The sequence below is a fragment of the Erinaceus europaeus genome, chromosome 21 (genome assembly GCF_950295315.1).
Source record: "Erinaceus europaeus chromosome 21, mEriEur2.1, whole genome shotgun sequence".
Taxonomy (NCBI): Eukaryota; Metazoa; Chordata; class Mammalia; order Eulipotyphla; family Erinaceidae; genus Erinaceus; species Erinaceus europaeus.
Window position 1 is genome coordinate 36,116,329 of NC_080182.1, and position 17,111 is coordinate 36,133,439.

Sequence of the window (17,111 nt, forward strand, 5' to 3'; positions counted from 1 at the left end):
CGAGTGATGAAGCAGGGCTGCAGGTGTCTCGCTCCTCCTCCCCTGTCGATTTCTGGCAGTCTAGAGACAATGACTAAATAAACCGAATGAATAAAAATAATCATGAAAAGGCCACTCCCAAGAATTGACTGAGAAACCCCGGGCAGGAAAAAAGAAAGAAAGAAAGAAAGAAAGAAAAAAAAAGACTCATCGATCTACGGTGCCTACGGAATGGGTGGCTTAAAAAAAAAACAACCATCTCGACAGCCCCCTTGCCTGCACTGGAAGCCGGACACAAGTGGGGTCGTCGCGTCGCGTCCCCACGGCGGGAGACCCCGCGCTTTCCGGGAAGACGGGCTGGGCCACCTCGAGGAACAGAGCCGGCGCTGCGGGGCCAGCGGGCTCCCGAGGACCCGAGCGTGTCGGGACATCGAGGACGAGCCGGGCCGCCCAGGCTCCTCCGGCTGCGGGGAGCCATCTTGACCGGTCCGCCAGAGTCACCAGTCCGCCGCGCCCCGCCGGCCTCACCGTCATCAGCCGCCGGAGTCACCTGGAGCGGCAGGGCTGACGCGCTCGGCCCTCGGGCGGCCCCTGACCGCGCACGCGCACGCGCAAGCCAGAAGCCGCGGCGGGGAAGCCCTGAGCTCGGCCTCGGCCGTCCGGAGGACTTCAAACAGGGATTCCCGGGACGGAATTCTTTAGCTATGGCACCGCCCCCCTCACTTCCGCTCCGCACCCAGAAGTCCCGCCCCGATGCCGGAAGTCCGGCGGCGTGGCTTCCCGGTACTCTTCCCCCTCCCCGGCGCGGCCGCGAGCACTGGCTTCCGGCCCCGGGTGGGCGCCGGCTGGGCTCCCAGTGCGCTCCGCTGCGGAGTCCCGGGAGCGCGGTTCTCCGGGGCGCCGGCGCCAGGGGCGCGCCGGTCAGGACGCGAGACCCGCGCGGGGCCATGAACGGGACGGTGAACCCGCTGCTGGACCGCGAGGAGCACTGCCTGCGGCTGGGGGAGAGCTTCGAGAAGCGGCCGCGGGCCTCCTTCCACACCATCCGCTGTGAGTCTGCGCGCCAGGACCCCCTCCCCCGGGCCTGGAAAGTTCAGGGGGACCCTCCACGCTCCCCCGATGCCAACGTCAGCGGCAGCCCGGTCTCACGCCGGGACCTCGGGCTGCCCCCTCCGCTTTTTTGCCCAGGTCTTTCCAGACCGAAACCGTCGCCACTTGCACGCCCGTCTCTGCCGCGTGGTCCCGGGCAGCCGCTCCCCGGTCGTCGCCCCCTGCCCCCTGCCCCGTGCCCCCTGCCCCGTGCCCCCTGCCCCCTGCCCCGTGCCCCCTGCCCCGTGCCCCCTGCCCCCTGCCCCCTGCCCCCTGCCCCCTGCCCCCAGCTTGAACTTCCAGCCTCGTCTTTGGGTTCTTCTCAGACTCAAGGTCCCCTGTGGGCTGAAGACTGAGGTCTGGGATCCGTGAGCCTGCGCTGAGCTGCAGCTGGGTCTAGAATCGGACGCGTTAGAGGACAGGCCTCCAGCAAGTGGAGAGCGACATTATGATGGATGAGCGTTGTCTTCCTTTTTTTTTAATTTAATCCCCCGCATGATTATAGACTCTGGGCACTTCCCCTCCCTGCCCCGGGTGGAGAGATGTGGCCGTGGCCGGCCGAGCATCCCTCAGTGATTCACAGACTCCTGGTTTCCGGGGTTCAGATGCTGGTTCAGACTTGTTTTTTGGTTTTTTTCTTTTAGCAGAAGAGCTAGGAGATGTGACTCAACACTTTGGAAGAGGGCGTGTTGGATAATGAGGCTCCCTCTGTGTGGTTGCTTTGCTTGCAGCTAATAGCAAAGCAGGGAGATGAAGTGCTGGGCGTTTGATTTGACTGAGTGAATGGATGCTTTGGGGGCAGCAATGCACCATTTAAAGGAGATGCTTCACAGGTGCCTCTCACCTGTGGTTTGAGGCAGGGGGGTGGGGGTTCCTCAGCTAATGGCATTGTGTTTTCGCTGCATATCAGACGCAGTTGGGGCCCTGGCCCAAGGTGTTAAAGCAGTTGGGACTGGAGCTTGGCAAATCCTGTCTTGTTAGTTCTTCTGCAAAATAGAATCAGCGTGGACATTGTGGCCTTTTATTGGGGTGGGGGGGTTATAATCACAGAATCTTTTTGATATGCTCTATTGCTTTTATTCATAACAACCCTAATAAAACACCTTATGGATAATGAGGCATTCATTTTTCATCTGTCACTTGGGAGAAGGGATTATCTTAATAAAAGGGTATCTAAAAACTATTTCTTTTTCCCCCTCTTAAAATAACCCAGTTAAGGTAGAAGAAAAAAATTATAAAGTGAGGAATTATTGAAACTGAGTGATAGAATGCCCAAGGAACCCTTAGTGTAAGTAAGCTGGCGGATAAATGCTTTTCTCCTTTTCTTTAGATGACTTTAAGCCAGCGTCTATAGATACGTCCTGTGAAGGAGAGCTCCAGGTTGGCAAAGGAGATGAAGTCACAATTACACTGCCACATATCCCTGTAAGTTTACTCCATTGTTACTGTTGAGTTTTTTTCCTTTTTTATTTTATTTTATTTTTTTTTAATTTTTACCAGAGCACCACTCAGTGCTCCTCCGGCTTTTTGTTGGTGTGGGGGACTGACCCTGGGAACTTGGAGCCTCAGGCTTGAAAATCTTTTTGCATCATCATGCTATCTCTCTCCCTTAATCCCCATGTGGAATCACAGCAAATCCTTATCATTTTGTAGCTGTCATAGCCTGAAGATCCCGCTTTCACAAGTTTCTAGATCTCTAAAGTGCCATCAGAGGGTAGAAGGAAGAACTAGGGAGGGTTGGATAGAATTCATGTTCCCAGGCACGTGAGCAAATAGGATTTTTCCATCATCTTCTGTTTACTACAACCTTGACAAGGCTCCTATCTAAGCACTGGCTCCTCCTCTTCACTGTGCTTAGCTTTTGTCTCAGCCACTCTTAGAGAGAAACGCCCCCCAAAACACGCTGACGTGTAGCAACTGGTATAGACATGTGGCAGGCAGGAGCAGGAGTGACATCTCTTGTATCTGACAATGAGCAGGCCGGTAGTTTCAGGTGAGAACCACAGCTTCAGAGCATTTTGTTGTGCTAACTGAAGGACGAGAAACCTGGTTAAGGGCTGAATTGAGCACCATTTGTGTATCTCTCTCTCTTTCTCTTTCTATTTCTTAAAAAAAAAAAAAAAAGTATATTTTTAAAAGGTATTTTGTGAAGCTTTACCTGAAGTAGTGCTCTGATTATAAAATACCAAAGGTTGGGGGGTCAGGCGGTGGCACAGTGGGTTAAGCGCAGGTGGCGCAAAGCGCAGGGACCGGCGTAAGGATCCCGGTTCCAGCCCCCAGCTCAGGGGAGTCGCTTCACAGGCGGTGGGTGAAGCAGGTCTGCAGGTCTTTCTCTCCCCCTCTGTCTTCCCCTCCTCTCTCCATTTCTCTGTCCTATCCAACAACGAACGACATCAACAATGGCAATAATAATAACCACAGCGAGGCTACAGCAACAAGGGCAACAAAGGGGGGGGGGGGGAATGGCCTCCAGGAGCGGTGGATTCATGGTGCAGGCACCGAGCCCCAGCAATAACCCTGGAGGAAAAAAAAAATACCAAAGGTTGAAACAAAATGCACTCATGTCATAGCCCTAGCCTATGACCTTTTCAAAGTTCTTGATAACTAGTGAGAGGGTGGATGGCCTGTTCTGTATTGATGATGAAACTGTAGACAGGGACATCTGGGAAGCTTTGTTCCTCAGAAAATTATTGTTTGCCCATCTCAGCTGCCATTTTGTTACCTGTTGCCTCCGGTAGGTTACATCATCTCCCTTTGGACCTTTGTTTCCCAGGTGTAATGTGAAGAGCTTAGATAAATGGCCCCTAAGGTCCATTCCAACTTGAGATTTATACTGTATGAATAAGGAAAGAATCAAAGAGCCAAACAGTTGTTTTTTTCTTAATTCTGTATAGAAATTAAAACTTATATTGGGTAAATACTTACTGAGTACTTAAAGTGTGACACATTACTAAACAGAATAGTCTTAAATATAGTAAGTACTCCCCCCCCCCCCCCCCCCCCCGTGGAGCTCAAGATAAACACATAGAGAAAATAAAGGAAGTGACCTTTGAGCAGGTTTGAAGATTAAGTCATAAACAAGAGGGAAGAGCAGGATGATGGCCAAAGCCTTGTAAAAGCTCTGGAAGAATGAGCCTGAGGTTTTTTGTTTATTTGTTTGTTGGTTTTTACCAGAGCACTGCTAAACTCTGGCTTATGGTGGTGCAGGGGATTGAACCTGGGACCTTGGAGCCTCAGGCACGAGAGTCTCTCTGCATAAACATTATGCTGTCTACGCCTGTCCAAGCCTGAGTAGTAACTGGGTGTTTAGGGAGATGAGTGGCATGATGTCCTTAATGTGAATAAGAATAGTAATCTGCCCTAGGGGAATCTAAGGCATAGGGGAGAAGCCCTGAACTCCCTTAACAACGAGGGAATATGACATCACTCACAGTTTTACTTATCTTATATTGAAAACTGCTCAGTGTAATACAAGAATTGGCTGATTTATTTTTTTCCTCAGTCCACACTTTACCATTGATTACAAAGTTATTACCTGCCTTGATTATTTAGAACCAATGATAATCTTGGATTCTTGCTACATTATTATTTCCCATTTATTTTTGCCTGGGAAGCTGGAATTATAATAAAAGAGTCCATTCTGTTCCCCTTTTTATGTTTGTTTTTCTTTAAATATTTTTATTTAGTTTTGGATAGAGACAGAAATTGAGATGGAAAAGGGAGAAAGAGACACTTGCAGCCTTGCTTCACAACTCTTGAAGCATTCCCCCTGCAGGTGGGGATCAGGGGCTTGAACCTGGGTCCTTACTCATTGTAACGTGAGCACGTAACATGCCCCACCACCTGGCCTGATTCTGGCCTTTTCAACTCTCATAAAAGATTTGATGAAGCAGTCACCTGTACATCACCTTTAAATATTCATAGCTGGTGTGTTTTATATGACCATCTTGTGTTTTTATGGAATATAGGGGTCTACACCACCGATGACTGTGTTCAAGGGGAACAAACGGCCTTATCAGAAAGACTGTGTACTTATTATTAATCATGACACTGGTGAATATGTGCTGGAAAAACTCAGTAGCAGCATTCAGGTCAAAAAAACCAGGTATGTGGATAAGTAATGTATCCCTGTGATTTAACCTTGGTGCTTGTTGAGTCATTTTGCAATGACATAAGGATCTCAGTACTCAAGTGTTCTTTCTACAGCTAGTGACAGATTTTAGAGTTTACCTACGTAGTAGATTGTTCACTGCTTTGCCATGTGTGAGCCCCAGGTTTGAGCCCAGCCCCCACCACACTGAATCATGTTTCAGTACTGTGTTTTCTTTCATACCCTGGTGTGTGTGTGTGGGGGGGGGTGTCTTTTCCTAAAATGGAACAAAAAAAGTTTTTAAGATCTGAAACATGGAAACCATTGAAGAACGGGTATGCTTTATAAATAAATACTATTTATCTCTTGAGTGTAGGGATGGTAACCACCTAGAGAATAAGATTTTTAATTAATAGATACAGTTGTGAAAGAATAATTAATATGTGTCCTTTTAAAAAATAAATGTATTTTAATGAGAGGGAGGGGGACACGGGTGTGTACCAGAGCACTGCTCAGTTCTTATTGGTGGTATGGGGATTGAACCTGGGACTTCAGAGCTTCAGGCATGAAAGTCTTTTTTGCATAACCATTATGCTATCTCCCCTGCATAATATGTTCTTTCTTCGAGTAAAAACAATTTTTTTGCAAGATTTATTTGGGATTATTGGAATTTGCTTGTGGGTATAAGAGTTCTTAATATTTAATTTAACTAGCATTACACCCAGTATGAAATCGGATTTTAAGTTGTTTTGCTCTTATTACAATGCTGCTATTGAATATTATTGTAATAAAAATGTAAGAAGTGTTAATAACCTAGTGTTTGTCTATGCTATTATTTTAATTTTTTTTATTATCTTTATTTGCTTATTGGATAGAGACAGCCAGAAATTGATGAGAGGACAGGGGAGATAGAGAGGGGGAGAGACAGAGACCTGCAGCCCTGCTTCACCACTTGTCAAGCTTCCCCCCCGCATATGGGGGCCGGGGCCTCAAACTCAGGTCTTTGCACACTGTAACATGTGTGCTCAACCACTTGCGCCACCACCCGGCCCTGTGTATGCTGTTTTTTAAAATGAATGTTTTAAAGGTTTGATTTTTCGGTAGCACTGGTTACCAAGACAATGTGATTTAGAAGTACAAGTCTGTATTATAATGTCTCCACATCACACCACCCACCAAAGTAGCAATATACCCTTTAGTACTTCCTACAAGAGCTTAGTGGCATGGAATTCCCCCCACCCCCAGATCGGACTGAGGTGGCCCGGGAGATGGCTCAGTGGATAGGGCACTGGACTCTCAAGCGTGAGGTCCAAGTTCAGTCCCTGGCAGCACATGTACCCGATTGATTTCTGGTTCTTTCGCTCTTATCTTTCTCATTAATGAATAAATAAAATCTTTTTTTTTTTAAATTGAGAGAGGATAGGTAGAGGGAAAGACATGGAGCCACGCACAGACCTGCTTCACCACTCGTGCAGTGGACCCCCTGGAGGTGGGCAGTGGAGGCTCGAACCCTGGTCCTTGCACTTGGTAGTATGTGCGCCCCCCCAATGAATCCTTTTAATACTGTTTGTTGAAAAATCTCTTTATTCTTTCTTTAAATCTGAAGTGGGTAGAATTTTTTTGGTTGGAGGTTTGTTCCATTCAAAATTTTGAATATATCACGCCAGTTTCTTCTGGCCTTTAGATCTGTTGAGAAATCAGCTCTTAGTCTTATAGTTGGTGGTGTCCTTATAGGTGACTGCTTTTAAAATTTTTGTCAGGACTGGGGAGATAGCATAATGGTTATGCAAAGTGATTTACATGCCTGAGGCACCAAAGGTCCCGATTCAATCACCAGCAGCACCTCCATAAGCCTGAGCTGAGCAGTGGGGGGGGGGGTAGGGGGGAGTCCTGTCACATTTTTTCTCCTTCTAGCACCTCTATGATGACAATGTTGCTTTTGATGGCGCCCTGTAACTGTTGCTATCTATTCCTTGCCAGCACTGCTCAACCCGGGCCTGTGGTGCTGAGGAATGAACCTGGGACCTGCGGCCGCATGCGTTGGCATTTCTGCATGACCATTATGTTGTTGCTCCTCCCTCCTTTACAGGGTCTCTTGAAGTTTTTGCCCCCCCCCCTCCTCTCGCAGTGTTTTCCTGTCCTTGAGTTGAAAGCTCCATGAGTGCGGAAAATCGGTTTTCTCCAACTCCTATCTCCCAGAGCATACATACAACAGTGCTAGAATATAGTAAAATACAGTTGTTGAATGTTTGTGAGACAAAATTACCAGCATCAGGATTTTGAAGCAGTCTATAAGATCTTGGAGCTCTGCAAAAACTCCCAGGTGCTTAGTCACCTTCACAAGTGTGAGAATCTCTGTTGTTGCTCGTTCATTTCAACGTCTGTCTCATTTCAGAGCTGAGGGGAGCAGTAAAATCCAGGCCCGGATGGAACAGCAGCCCACTCGTCCTCCTCAGCCGACACAGCCGCCTCCGCCTCCACCACCTATGCCGTTCAGAGCTCCGACCAAGCCTCCAGCTGGGCCCAAAACGTCTCCCTTGAAAGATAACCCCTCACCTGAACCGCAGCTGGATGACATCAAAAGAGGTAAGGAGCATTTCTCAGGAGCCTCCGTACCGGCCTGTAGTTGGTAGCTTTGTGAAGGCTGCCGTGTGGGTACTGACAGAGCTCACCTCTCCAAGCGTGGGGGGCAGTTGCTGCCATTATTTACCTTGTCATCACAGGGACTTTGTGCTGACTTTAACTGCAGAGGCAGATGGGAAGACGACCGCACTGAAACTCCCTTCAGTACAGTACAGGGCTGGACTCAGACGTGAGCTAGTTTAGCGGCCTTCTGGACATCCAGATATTTTTTTTCTTTTGTCCTCAGGATCATTGTTGGGGCCTGGTGCCTACACCTCAAATCCGCTGCTGCTGGAGGCCTTTATTTCCCCATTTTTGTTGCACATGTTATTTTTATCACTATTGTTATAGCTGTTTGTTGGATAGGACGGAGAGAAATGGAGAGAGGAGGGGAAGACGGGGCGAGACAGACAGCCACCTGCAGACCTGCTTCACCACTTGTAAAGCGACTGCCCTGCAGGTGGGGAGCCGGGGGCTCGAACCAGGATCCTTACGCCGGTCCTTGTGCTTTGCGCCACGTGCGCTTAACCCACTGTGCCACCGCCTGGCCCCCGACATTCGGATTTTTAAGTGCCGTGACCAGTGCTTTGTGCTGACACGGTCTGTAAATAGCAGTGTGCCGGGACAGCCAGCAGAAACCTGAAGCAAAGGCACCCTTGCTCTCCCTCATTTGAAGAACGGTTTCAGTTGTTCAGGCAAGAAGTGTCAATACTTCACGTGTCTAAATTTTTATGAAGCAGTTACGTCTGTAGTAAACAGGGGAAGGTGGAGAGTTGCCCTTGAGCAGTCTGTCTTCTACCATACAGGATCTGGGTTTTTGCAAATGAAACTTCTCTGCACAGTTGTTAAACCTCTTGATTTTTTTTTTTTTTCTCCTTATGGATACTGTGGAATGCTCGTTACGAAATTTTCACTGTAGTCTTAACAGAAATTGGACCATAAATGTTTACTTGTTGCCGGTTAAAGACAATGTAGTAGATCACAGCCACGTGGTGTATTTAGACCAGAGAACCTGACCTCTTTCTTGAGTATCCTGAATGTATACAGTGACATTCGAATACAGAGGTCAAACCGGTTTGCCCTGTCTTGCTTTGCCTCTGTGAAAATGCTGTGCCTGGCTGATTACCTACAAGGGGAAGAAGAAGATCGTTCCACCACTTTTCTCCAGTTGTTCTTCCTGCAGGTCTTCGGTTTCATGGAAAATAAAAGCTGGAGAGGACATCAGAGGGTCTCAGCTCTGGCCCATTGTTTTTCCAGGGTTATGGAAAATTCACTGCCTTCTGCCTGCATTTCACTGCTGCTCAGAGGTGGATCCAAAACCAACACGCACTCTTGGCAGGTCTCAGTCAGATTTTTTTCAACCGTCTAGAATATTTTTCTCCATATGTGAGTTTAGTCCCATACGTCACATTTAAAAAATTTTTTTTTTAAGTAAATGACAAATAGACTTTATTTTTTACTTGTAATAGTCATTGTCCTGAAATAGTTTGCTTTGGGTCATTTTGGGTGAATTTAATGATTCCATTCTCTGGGAAGATTGTTGGTTGGCTTCGGTGCTTTTGTTTTGCCACAAGGGTTGTGTCTGGGGCTCTGAGCCTGCACAACTCCACTGGTCCCTATGAACATTATTGGTTTTTTTCTTTCGTGAGACATATAATATTGGGGATCAAACCCAGGCCCCTCGCATATGCAGAAATGCGTCCTGCCCACTGAGTCACCTCTCTGGCCACTGCTTGTATGTTTATAAGGACCAAGAAGCACAGATTCTTGTTTTACTCACTGCTTTGGTTTTGCCAGTGTTGACGAGTGGCTTCTCTTGCCTTGAGAATGACCCTTGTGCTGACCTGGTGTGTCCTTTCATTCCAGAGCTGAGGGCTGAAGTTGACATCATTGAGCAGATGAGCAGCACTAGTGGGAGCAGCTCCTCAGACTCCGAGAGCTCCTCAGGAAGTGATGACGACAGCTCCAGCAGTGGAGCTGAGGACAATGGCCCAGCATCTCCTCCACAGCCTTCACACCAGCAGACCTACAACAGCAGACCAGCCGTCGCCAATGGGACCAGCCGGCCACAAGGAAGCAACCAGCTCATGAACACCCTCCGTAAGTGTGCTGTTCCTTAAGGGTCACGTGTCACCAGAGGTGTGACTTGTGCCTGTATTACACCCACATCTATGAACCTGAAGCAGTTTAAGACCTAAGAAAGGATCCTGACAAAGATCATTTGAAGCAAGATCTACAAGTCATCAGATCCTAAGAACGGGAAGTACAAATTAAAAACCCGTCCTTTACTGTACCCCAGTGGCACGGGTTAGGTTCTGGGATTTCGGGAAACATGCTGCTACATAAATAGCAAGACTGCTTCTGCTTAGACCAAGCTGCCTGCCTCCACCTTTGTCCCCTGCCTCTGGGTCCTTTTAACAATCTCAACAACTCAGCATCGCCAGGCATTATAGTGTCCTACAGTTTATTGGACTTAGAAACCCTCTTGCCATTAGGATATAACAATATTTGGATGCCAGTTAGGATATATTTAAAGAAAGGAAGGGTAACCCAGGAAGTAGTGCAGCAACTAGAGAATTGGACCCTTAAGCATGAAGTCCTGGGTTTGATGCTTGGCACTGCATATATTAGAGTAGTACTCTGCCCCCCTCTTCTGTCATGTTAGTAAATCATTTAAAAGAGAGAGAAAGGTAGGAAGGAAGAGCGGCTTTCAACACAATTGACGTTACTATGGGAAAGAGGAAAGCAACAACAGACATTTGTTTCGGAATGGGGAGAGCGCTGGTTGACAAAGAGGAAGCCTAGTTAAACCGACCACTTTGGGGCCTGGGATCATCCTCAGCCTGTGGACAGCTGGACTGGAGAAGTCTGTGTTGTGGGCTATCCTGTGCAGTGAAAAGTGGTTGAGTATCCCTGGTCGATAGATTCCCCCCAACCCCCCCAAAATGTCTAGGGACACTGACAGATGTTGAATTGGGTGGGGAATCACCCCCCAATGGAGACCACTTAGTTTGCTGTTCTTTCTTCCACCTGAGTGAGTCCCATTTTTAGGATATCAGTTAAAGATCTGCTCCGCTCTCCCATTGTGTAGGTCTACTTTTGAAGTTGGTCGTCACTGGGCTTACTGCCCCAGGTCAGCTTTTTCAGAGAGACAGTGAGAAAGGCAGCACAGCCCTGAAGCTTATTCTACCAGGGTTTGTGCACTTGATAGTTTCAAGCTTTCTTAGATGTTTGATTTGGTCCAGATTCAGCCTGACCCATTGTGGGGGGGAGGGGTGGTAGAGGAGGGGATAATATGATCTAAGTTAAAATGCTGGGGACCAGTGAGCATTTTTTATTAATTTCTATGTTTTTATGTCAGCATTTGGCAGATTTGTTTGCCATGGCTGACTGATTTTAGCATTAATAAATCCATCTCACTGATCCTGAATCAGGGTGCTTTACTGTGCATGTAGTGTGTACGGACTAAGGTCTTGGCATCAGGAGAGCCGCAGGACAGGAGGACATGGAGCTCTAAAGAGCTAAGAGGCATCTGAGACGGTGCAGACAAGTGACACCCAGGCTCAAGTGCCAGGTCATATCGAATGTTCTTAGCTGGCTTGAGATAGTAAATCTCACCTGGGCGGATTTGATAGCAGGTCGGAAAAGCACCAGGCAGCACTGCGATTTTAATTCGGTTTTTCCTTTTGCCCTGTCAGTGCAAAAGTTGTTACATCCTCCTAGAGCGAACACAAAGGACACCGAGTGCTACATTTGCTAAACCATGATGTGCACATAGACAAAGTAATGGCAGTGTTGTTTTCCTGCACGACCATCTGTCATTTCTTTCCCCCCCCCCCCCCCAACCTGGATCAAATCAACTGTATGAGAAACTACAAGTCAACAAATACTTTGTGAGGAGCCATGTTGCTGGAAACTTGTGTAGATGTAACAATATCTGACTCGGTAGAAAGGGAGGCTCTGACCTGCCTCTGCAGCCAGCCTGTGGAAGTCAGAGTATGAGGATGACCCGGCACCCACGCCTGTGTGTGTGTGTGTGTGTGTGTGTGTGTGTGTGTGTGTGTGTGTGTGTGTGTGTGTGTGTGTGTTAAAGAACGGCTCCTGGCAAGGCCTTAGGTCTCACCTCTAAGGTCCTTACACCTAGAGACAAGACAAGCAGCCCAGAAATAAACAAGTTCACTTCTGTTGCCAAAGTGATAGCAACTGGGGATCTGTTATCTCATTATCATGATTAAATTAGGTTGGAGTATTGAGTGCTTACATTCTTTACTCCTTAATTCTAAATTCTCAAACAAAAACCTGAGGTTATAAAAGAAGCTTTTTCAGTTGAGATTTGAGGCTATGAAGATCCTGACAGAGGTGTGACAGGAGGTGTGGGGTTAGCATATTTAACTTATTTAACAGGAAGCCCAATTTGGTCTTATTGAGCTATTATTATTTTTAAATAAAAATTAAAAGTTCTTTTTTTAAAAAGTTTATTTATTAGTGAGAAAGCTAGGAGGAAAGAGAGAAAGAAAGCCAGACGTCACTCTGGTACACGTGCTGCTGGGGATTGAACTCGGGACTTCATGCTTGAGAATCGAATGCTTTGTTCACTGCGCCACGTCCCAGACCACTTATTGAGCTTTTATAAAGTAACTTAGTGTGAGCAATTCTATTAGACAGTGATTTCATTATTTGTATTTTTTGTTCTCTTTGTTACATGCTATCTAGCCTACTCCTCCCTTGTTCTACTCCAGCGGGGAGTATTGCTGTATTCTACAGATAACGAAAAATAGCATTTCTTTTAAAATGTTGACTGTACCAAATTTATCACTGAGCCAGATAGATTCTTCTTCCTAATTCAGTTGAACTGACCTCGTTTTGCTGTCAACAGCCAACGCTGCCACCCAAAGACTTGTGAAAAAGTCAATTTTAACTTGCGTAATTCTGGTTGTATTTCTGTTTTCTTTTTTATAGGCAATGACTTGCAGTTGAGTGAGTCTGGAAGTGACAGTGATGACTAGAGTCGGATCTTTCGAAATCAGTTCCCCGGTGCGCAAATAAGCAACGAGGCCAGGCTGCATCAGCACGGACTCCATTGCCAACAGTAAAGTGTGTGGGCCAGTGACTGTGGTAGTAGGAGTTTGGGGCTCGAGCTCTCAGATGCAAGTCTTAAACGTGGTGATGGGTGACTTTTGTGTAATTTCTGAACAAGCTCCTATTTCAGAGATTTAAGTAGATCTGTAGAAGAACTAACAGAATTGCATTTTGATTTGCTTGACACTGTTAATGCCCTGGTCTGGGTCACTCAGAGGCCAACGGTGCAGCTGTGCAGATCAGCAGCCCCCAGGTTGGCAAACGGTCTGCTCCAGTGAGGTGGAGCGCCGTGCTGGGGGGCTAGAAGGGGAAAGAGCAGTCAAAACTGCAGTATGGAAGTACGTCAGAGCCACTGCACGTTGCTGATACAAAGTGGTAAGGAAGTTTTATCTGCCCAGGCTGACAAGCCTGTGTAGAAATGAACTTGAAAGTGGATTCCTGGAGTGTCTGCTGGGTGGGACCCTCTGCTCTTCCAGCCCCCTCCTTTACAGAGACGGAAAGGGAAGTACCCCACCCCCAGTCCACGTTTGCCCCTGCTGCTCCCTTCCCTGAATCTCTCTTTCTGAAGCCAGAGATCCTGATGCACAGAACTTTGTGCACACTGGAGCTTTTGCTGAGTTCCAAGAGACAAAAACAGTGCATTCTTCTGGCTTAAATCCAGAGCCAGAATGTCTGGATACGTGAGTCTGAGTGAGCACATTGACCAGCAGCTGTTGTGCAGACGCACGCAGCCCAGTTCAGTGGGGCTTTGTTTTGTGTGTCTGCACGTAGCTCTCTAGCTCATTCAGGGGCTCGCCAGTGGTCGGGTGGTAGAAGGAAGGTGTAGTGCCGAAACCCTTTTCTGAACTGGTGAAGCTGCAGCAGGTTTCCAAAGCCAGAATTAGGATAGGAGTTCTGCAATATGAAATAAGCACCTTCCTGCTAAGGTATCTGTTCCTGCTTTCGCACCACTGTTTGTGCCTGACTCCCAGGCTCATCTGTACTTTTTTTATATGCAAATAGAGGGAAGTCACAAGATTGCCTTCTGTGGTGTACAGTTCCCATATGAACCTGTTTGGGAGGAAACTGGTCACTAATTACTGTCCCCACGTTAAATAAATGTGATGAAACCGTCCTGTAATTAGTGTGGAGTAGCCCATTTCCATGATTTAAATGAATGTGTCCTGAAATTTTCCCATCTCCTAAAAATCCTATTACAAATGATTTTTCTTCCCTTGGGTCTTTCCATTCAGATGGCTTCTCCCTCTCCAGCTAATGGAGGGAAGCAGGAAATAGATGGCCCATGGAGGGGGAGTGGAGGAGAGGGGAGGGAAAGGAAGGGAAGGGAGGGGGCGCTTAGAGTTGTGCCTGATAGTCGCCAGCTCCCTCCATGGAGATGGAGGGCTCTGGAGCTGGAGATCCCAGGCCCAGCCGCTGCCAGGCAGCTCGACCTCACCACTAGGCCAAGTCAGTGCGTCAGTGCGGGGAGTAGGCAGCGAGTGGGTCAGCACCAGCGCCCTGTCTGAGGGTTTGGTGGGTTTAGCGGCAGGTAGGAGCGTATTCATCATGAACTGCTAATTGCTTTATAATTCCTTGATAATGACAGCTCAGGGAAGGTGAAAGTCACAGATTGGGAGGTATGAATTGTTACTGGATGTGGGAATTGTGTCACTGCTCTTTAACTTGCTCGAGCTGGGACAGGTTCCAGGAACTTGAACTAAAAATAGCTATTTTAGCCTCTCTCTCTCCCTCTCTCCCTCTCTCCCTCTCTCCTTCTCTCCTTCCCCAGTGTCTTGATTTATATAGCTGTGGTTTGGGGCATGCTAGGTCAAGCTGTTTGTACGTATAGGAAATGTTTGCATATGGCCCTGGACTGAACCGGGCTCCCTGAGCTTCAGGGCCTCTGCCTGTTCACCCAGCCATCCTGATGCCGTCTAGCAGGGCTCCAGGTTGCTCTTTGCACAAAACCTTCAGTGGCTCATCTGTCTTTGGAAATCAAGAATTTGTCCTCAGCCGCTTCTTATGAGTCCCCTGTGCCAGCCAGCCTGGACTTGTCCTTTCTGCCTCTGTGCCTTCTCTGACCTCTCCTCTCCCCTACCAAGCCCACTCCAGAGGCTCATGGTGCGATCTTTATAAAATCTTCCTTTGGTTGGTTGGTTCAACTCACCAGCCTTCCTCTTGCTTGAGTTCCAGTTGGTGTGAACACCTCTTGCAGGGTGTCACAGGAGTAGACATTCAGATGTTTAAATCCTGCTGGCGAGGAGGCAGAAAAAAACTAATCAGAGGAATGCAGAGGGCAGAGGTGAAGAAAACCTTCCAGGCATTTGGAATTAGCTGGCTTTTGTGACTTTGAAGCCTCTGAAATCCATACTGATTCAGGAATTGGAAGTTTCTAATGAGCTATTATCTTTTTGTTCTATACAATATCTACCATATAATGTGGGTCATTAGGTCATGGCAAGCCAGAGCAAAGATGTGAGTTGTGAATTTTTATACAAGCTAGAGATTTGTAATGATGCCACTCATTAACTTTGATTTCTGTTGAAGAATCACTTTTTTTTTTCCTGTCTGTGATATTAATAATATATGTAGGCTTCAGTGGTGGGAAAACTTGAAAGTTCCAAATCCTTATTTCCCTAATTGAGAGGCTGACTCATAGCTGCATTGAGTGGATAGCGTGTGTGAGTGAGTGGTTACAATGTATTTATTACATTATTTAGAAAGTAATAGGTGGGTATATATATTAGGTGCAGCCAGTTGGATGTTTCCATTTGGCTAGGAAGGTAAGATTTCCAAAACTCAGGCCTGAACCAGTAGGTTGGAAGACAGTACCAATTGAAGCGTTATGAAATACGTTTTTGTTGCTCTTTTTTTTTTTTTTTTTTTTGGTCTTGGGTTTATAGTCTCATGCTATAATGATTTTTAAAATCTTGTGCCTAAAAGTTTATTCTGCTTAATTATGAAGTAGACATGCATGTTTACATTTCTGTAAAATACTTGCTGTGTAAAGTTTGTTGTTTATTCTCTTAAAAGACAACTTATATTTAAGTAAAAAATGAAGGCCAGCAGTACAATGCATGTCTTGGTGTGCTGTGTTCTTACTAGATGTCAGAGACAAGTGTTGTTTCATTACCATTAGTGATTTCATACTGATTTGCAAACTTACAGGATGATAGGGGTATGGTTCCCACCACCAGAGTCCTGTGTCCCCCATCCCCTCCATTGGAAGCTACAGTAGTTCTCCCAAGGTCACTGATTCTATGTGAATTTCTCCCCGCCCCCCAAGCAGTCTTGCCTTCACTTCCTTTCAAAGACACCATTATACTACCCATTGTTACTTCTGGGTGTTTTTCCTTTTTTTTCTCTTCTCTCAGAAAGGCTTCCCTTTTTTTGAAACAAGATTCCTGGTGACAAATGCTTCGGGTCTTGGTGGAATAGGAATACAGAGCCCCCTGGTCATCTTCCCCCATCACTTACCCTAGTGGGAGTATGGACCAAAATTCTTTTTGGGGTGCAGAAAGTGGGAGTTCTGGCTTCTGTATTTTATTTATTTGATAGAGACAGAAATCCAGAAGGAAGGGGAGATAGAGAGGAACACCTGCAGCCCTGCTTCACCACTCATGAAGCTTTCCCCCTGTAGGTGGGTGTCGGGGGTTGAACTTGGATCCTTGTGCACTGTAACACGTGCACTCAGCCAGGTGCGCCACTACCTGGCCTTGTTTTTTTAAGGATCCTTTGTGCTTATGTCTAACTCCTAATTGATTGCCATTTTTTCCCCCCTTCCCTCCAGGGTTATCACTGGGGCTCAGTGCCTGCACTATGAATCCACTGCTCCTGGAGGCTTTTTTTTCCCTTTTATTGCCCTTATTTATTGTTCTGTTGTCATTGCTGTCATTGCTGTTTGATAGGACAGAGAGAAATCGAGAGAGGAAGGGAAGACAGGGAGAGAAAGATGAGACACCTGCAGACTTGCTTCACCGCCTGGGAAGTGACCCTCCCCCTCTGCAGGTGGGGAGCTGGGGGCTCGAACTGGGATCCTTAAGCCGTTCCTCGCGCTTGGCGCCATGAGTGCTTGACCTGCCACGCCACCGCCCGGCGCCCTGATTGCCTTTTAATTTGGTGTTTATGATCATTAGGACTTACACTTCATCTTCATAACTCATGAAACTCAAAACTAAAGGTAAGCCACATGGCAACTGTGAAGCCATTTTATTCATTTGTCTGGGAAGGCGGCTTAGTATGGATCGGACATCCACACAAGGGTTCATCTGAG

At 47.0% G+C, this 17,111-nt stretch overlaps 1 protein-coding gene across 2 annotated transcripts; it reads left to right on the forward strand.

Moving 5' to 3' along the window:
• Window positions 1-263: 263 nt before the first annotated feature.
• On the forward strand, window positions 264-15,916 carry EAF1 (ELL associated factor 1). Of its 2 annotated transcripts, XM_016191064.2 has the most exons (7): window positions 519-871; window positions 914-1,029; window positions 2,399-2,493; window positions 5,037-5,173; window positions 7,554-7,744; window positions 9,647-9,880; window positions 12,740-15,916. In XM_016191064.2, exons 1-7 carry the CDS (start codon window positions 684-686, stop codon window positions 12,784-12,786), a joined length of 1,008 nt encoding a protein of 335 aa, XP_016046550.2. In that variant the 5' UTR covers window positions 519-683; the 3' UTR covers window positions 12,787-15,916. The 2 variants fall into 2 exon arrangements, with proteins under 2 accessions (XP_007529875.2, XP_016046550.2); XM_007529813.3 differs by having other exon boundaries at window positions 264-1,029.
• Window positions 15,917-17,111: the final 1,195 nt, after the last annotated feature.

Coding starts and splice junctions, on each gene's coding strand:
- EAF1 (XM_007529813.3), top strand. CDS start 684: ATGGCACCGCCCCCCTCACTTCCGCTCCGCACCCAGAAGTCCCGCCCC. Junction 5,174..7,553: donor ATTCAGGTCAAAAAAACCAG/GTATGTGGATAA, acceptor GTCTCATTTCAG/AGCTGAGGGGAGCAGTAAAA. Junction 7,745..9,646: donor GCTGGATGACATCAAAAGAG/GTAAGGAGCATT, acceptor CTTTCATTCCAG/AGCTGAGGGCTGAAGTTGAC.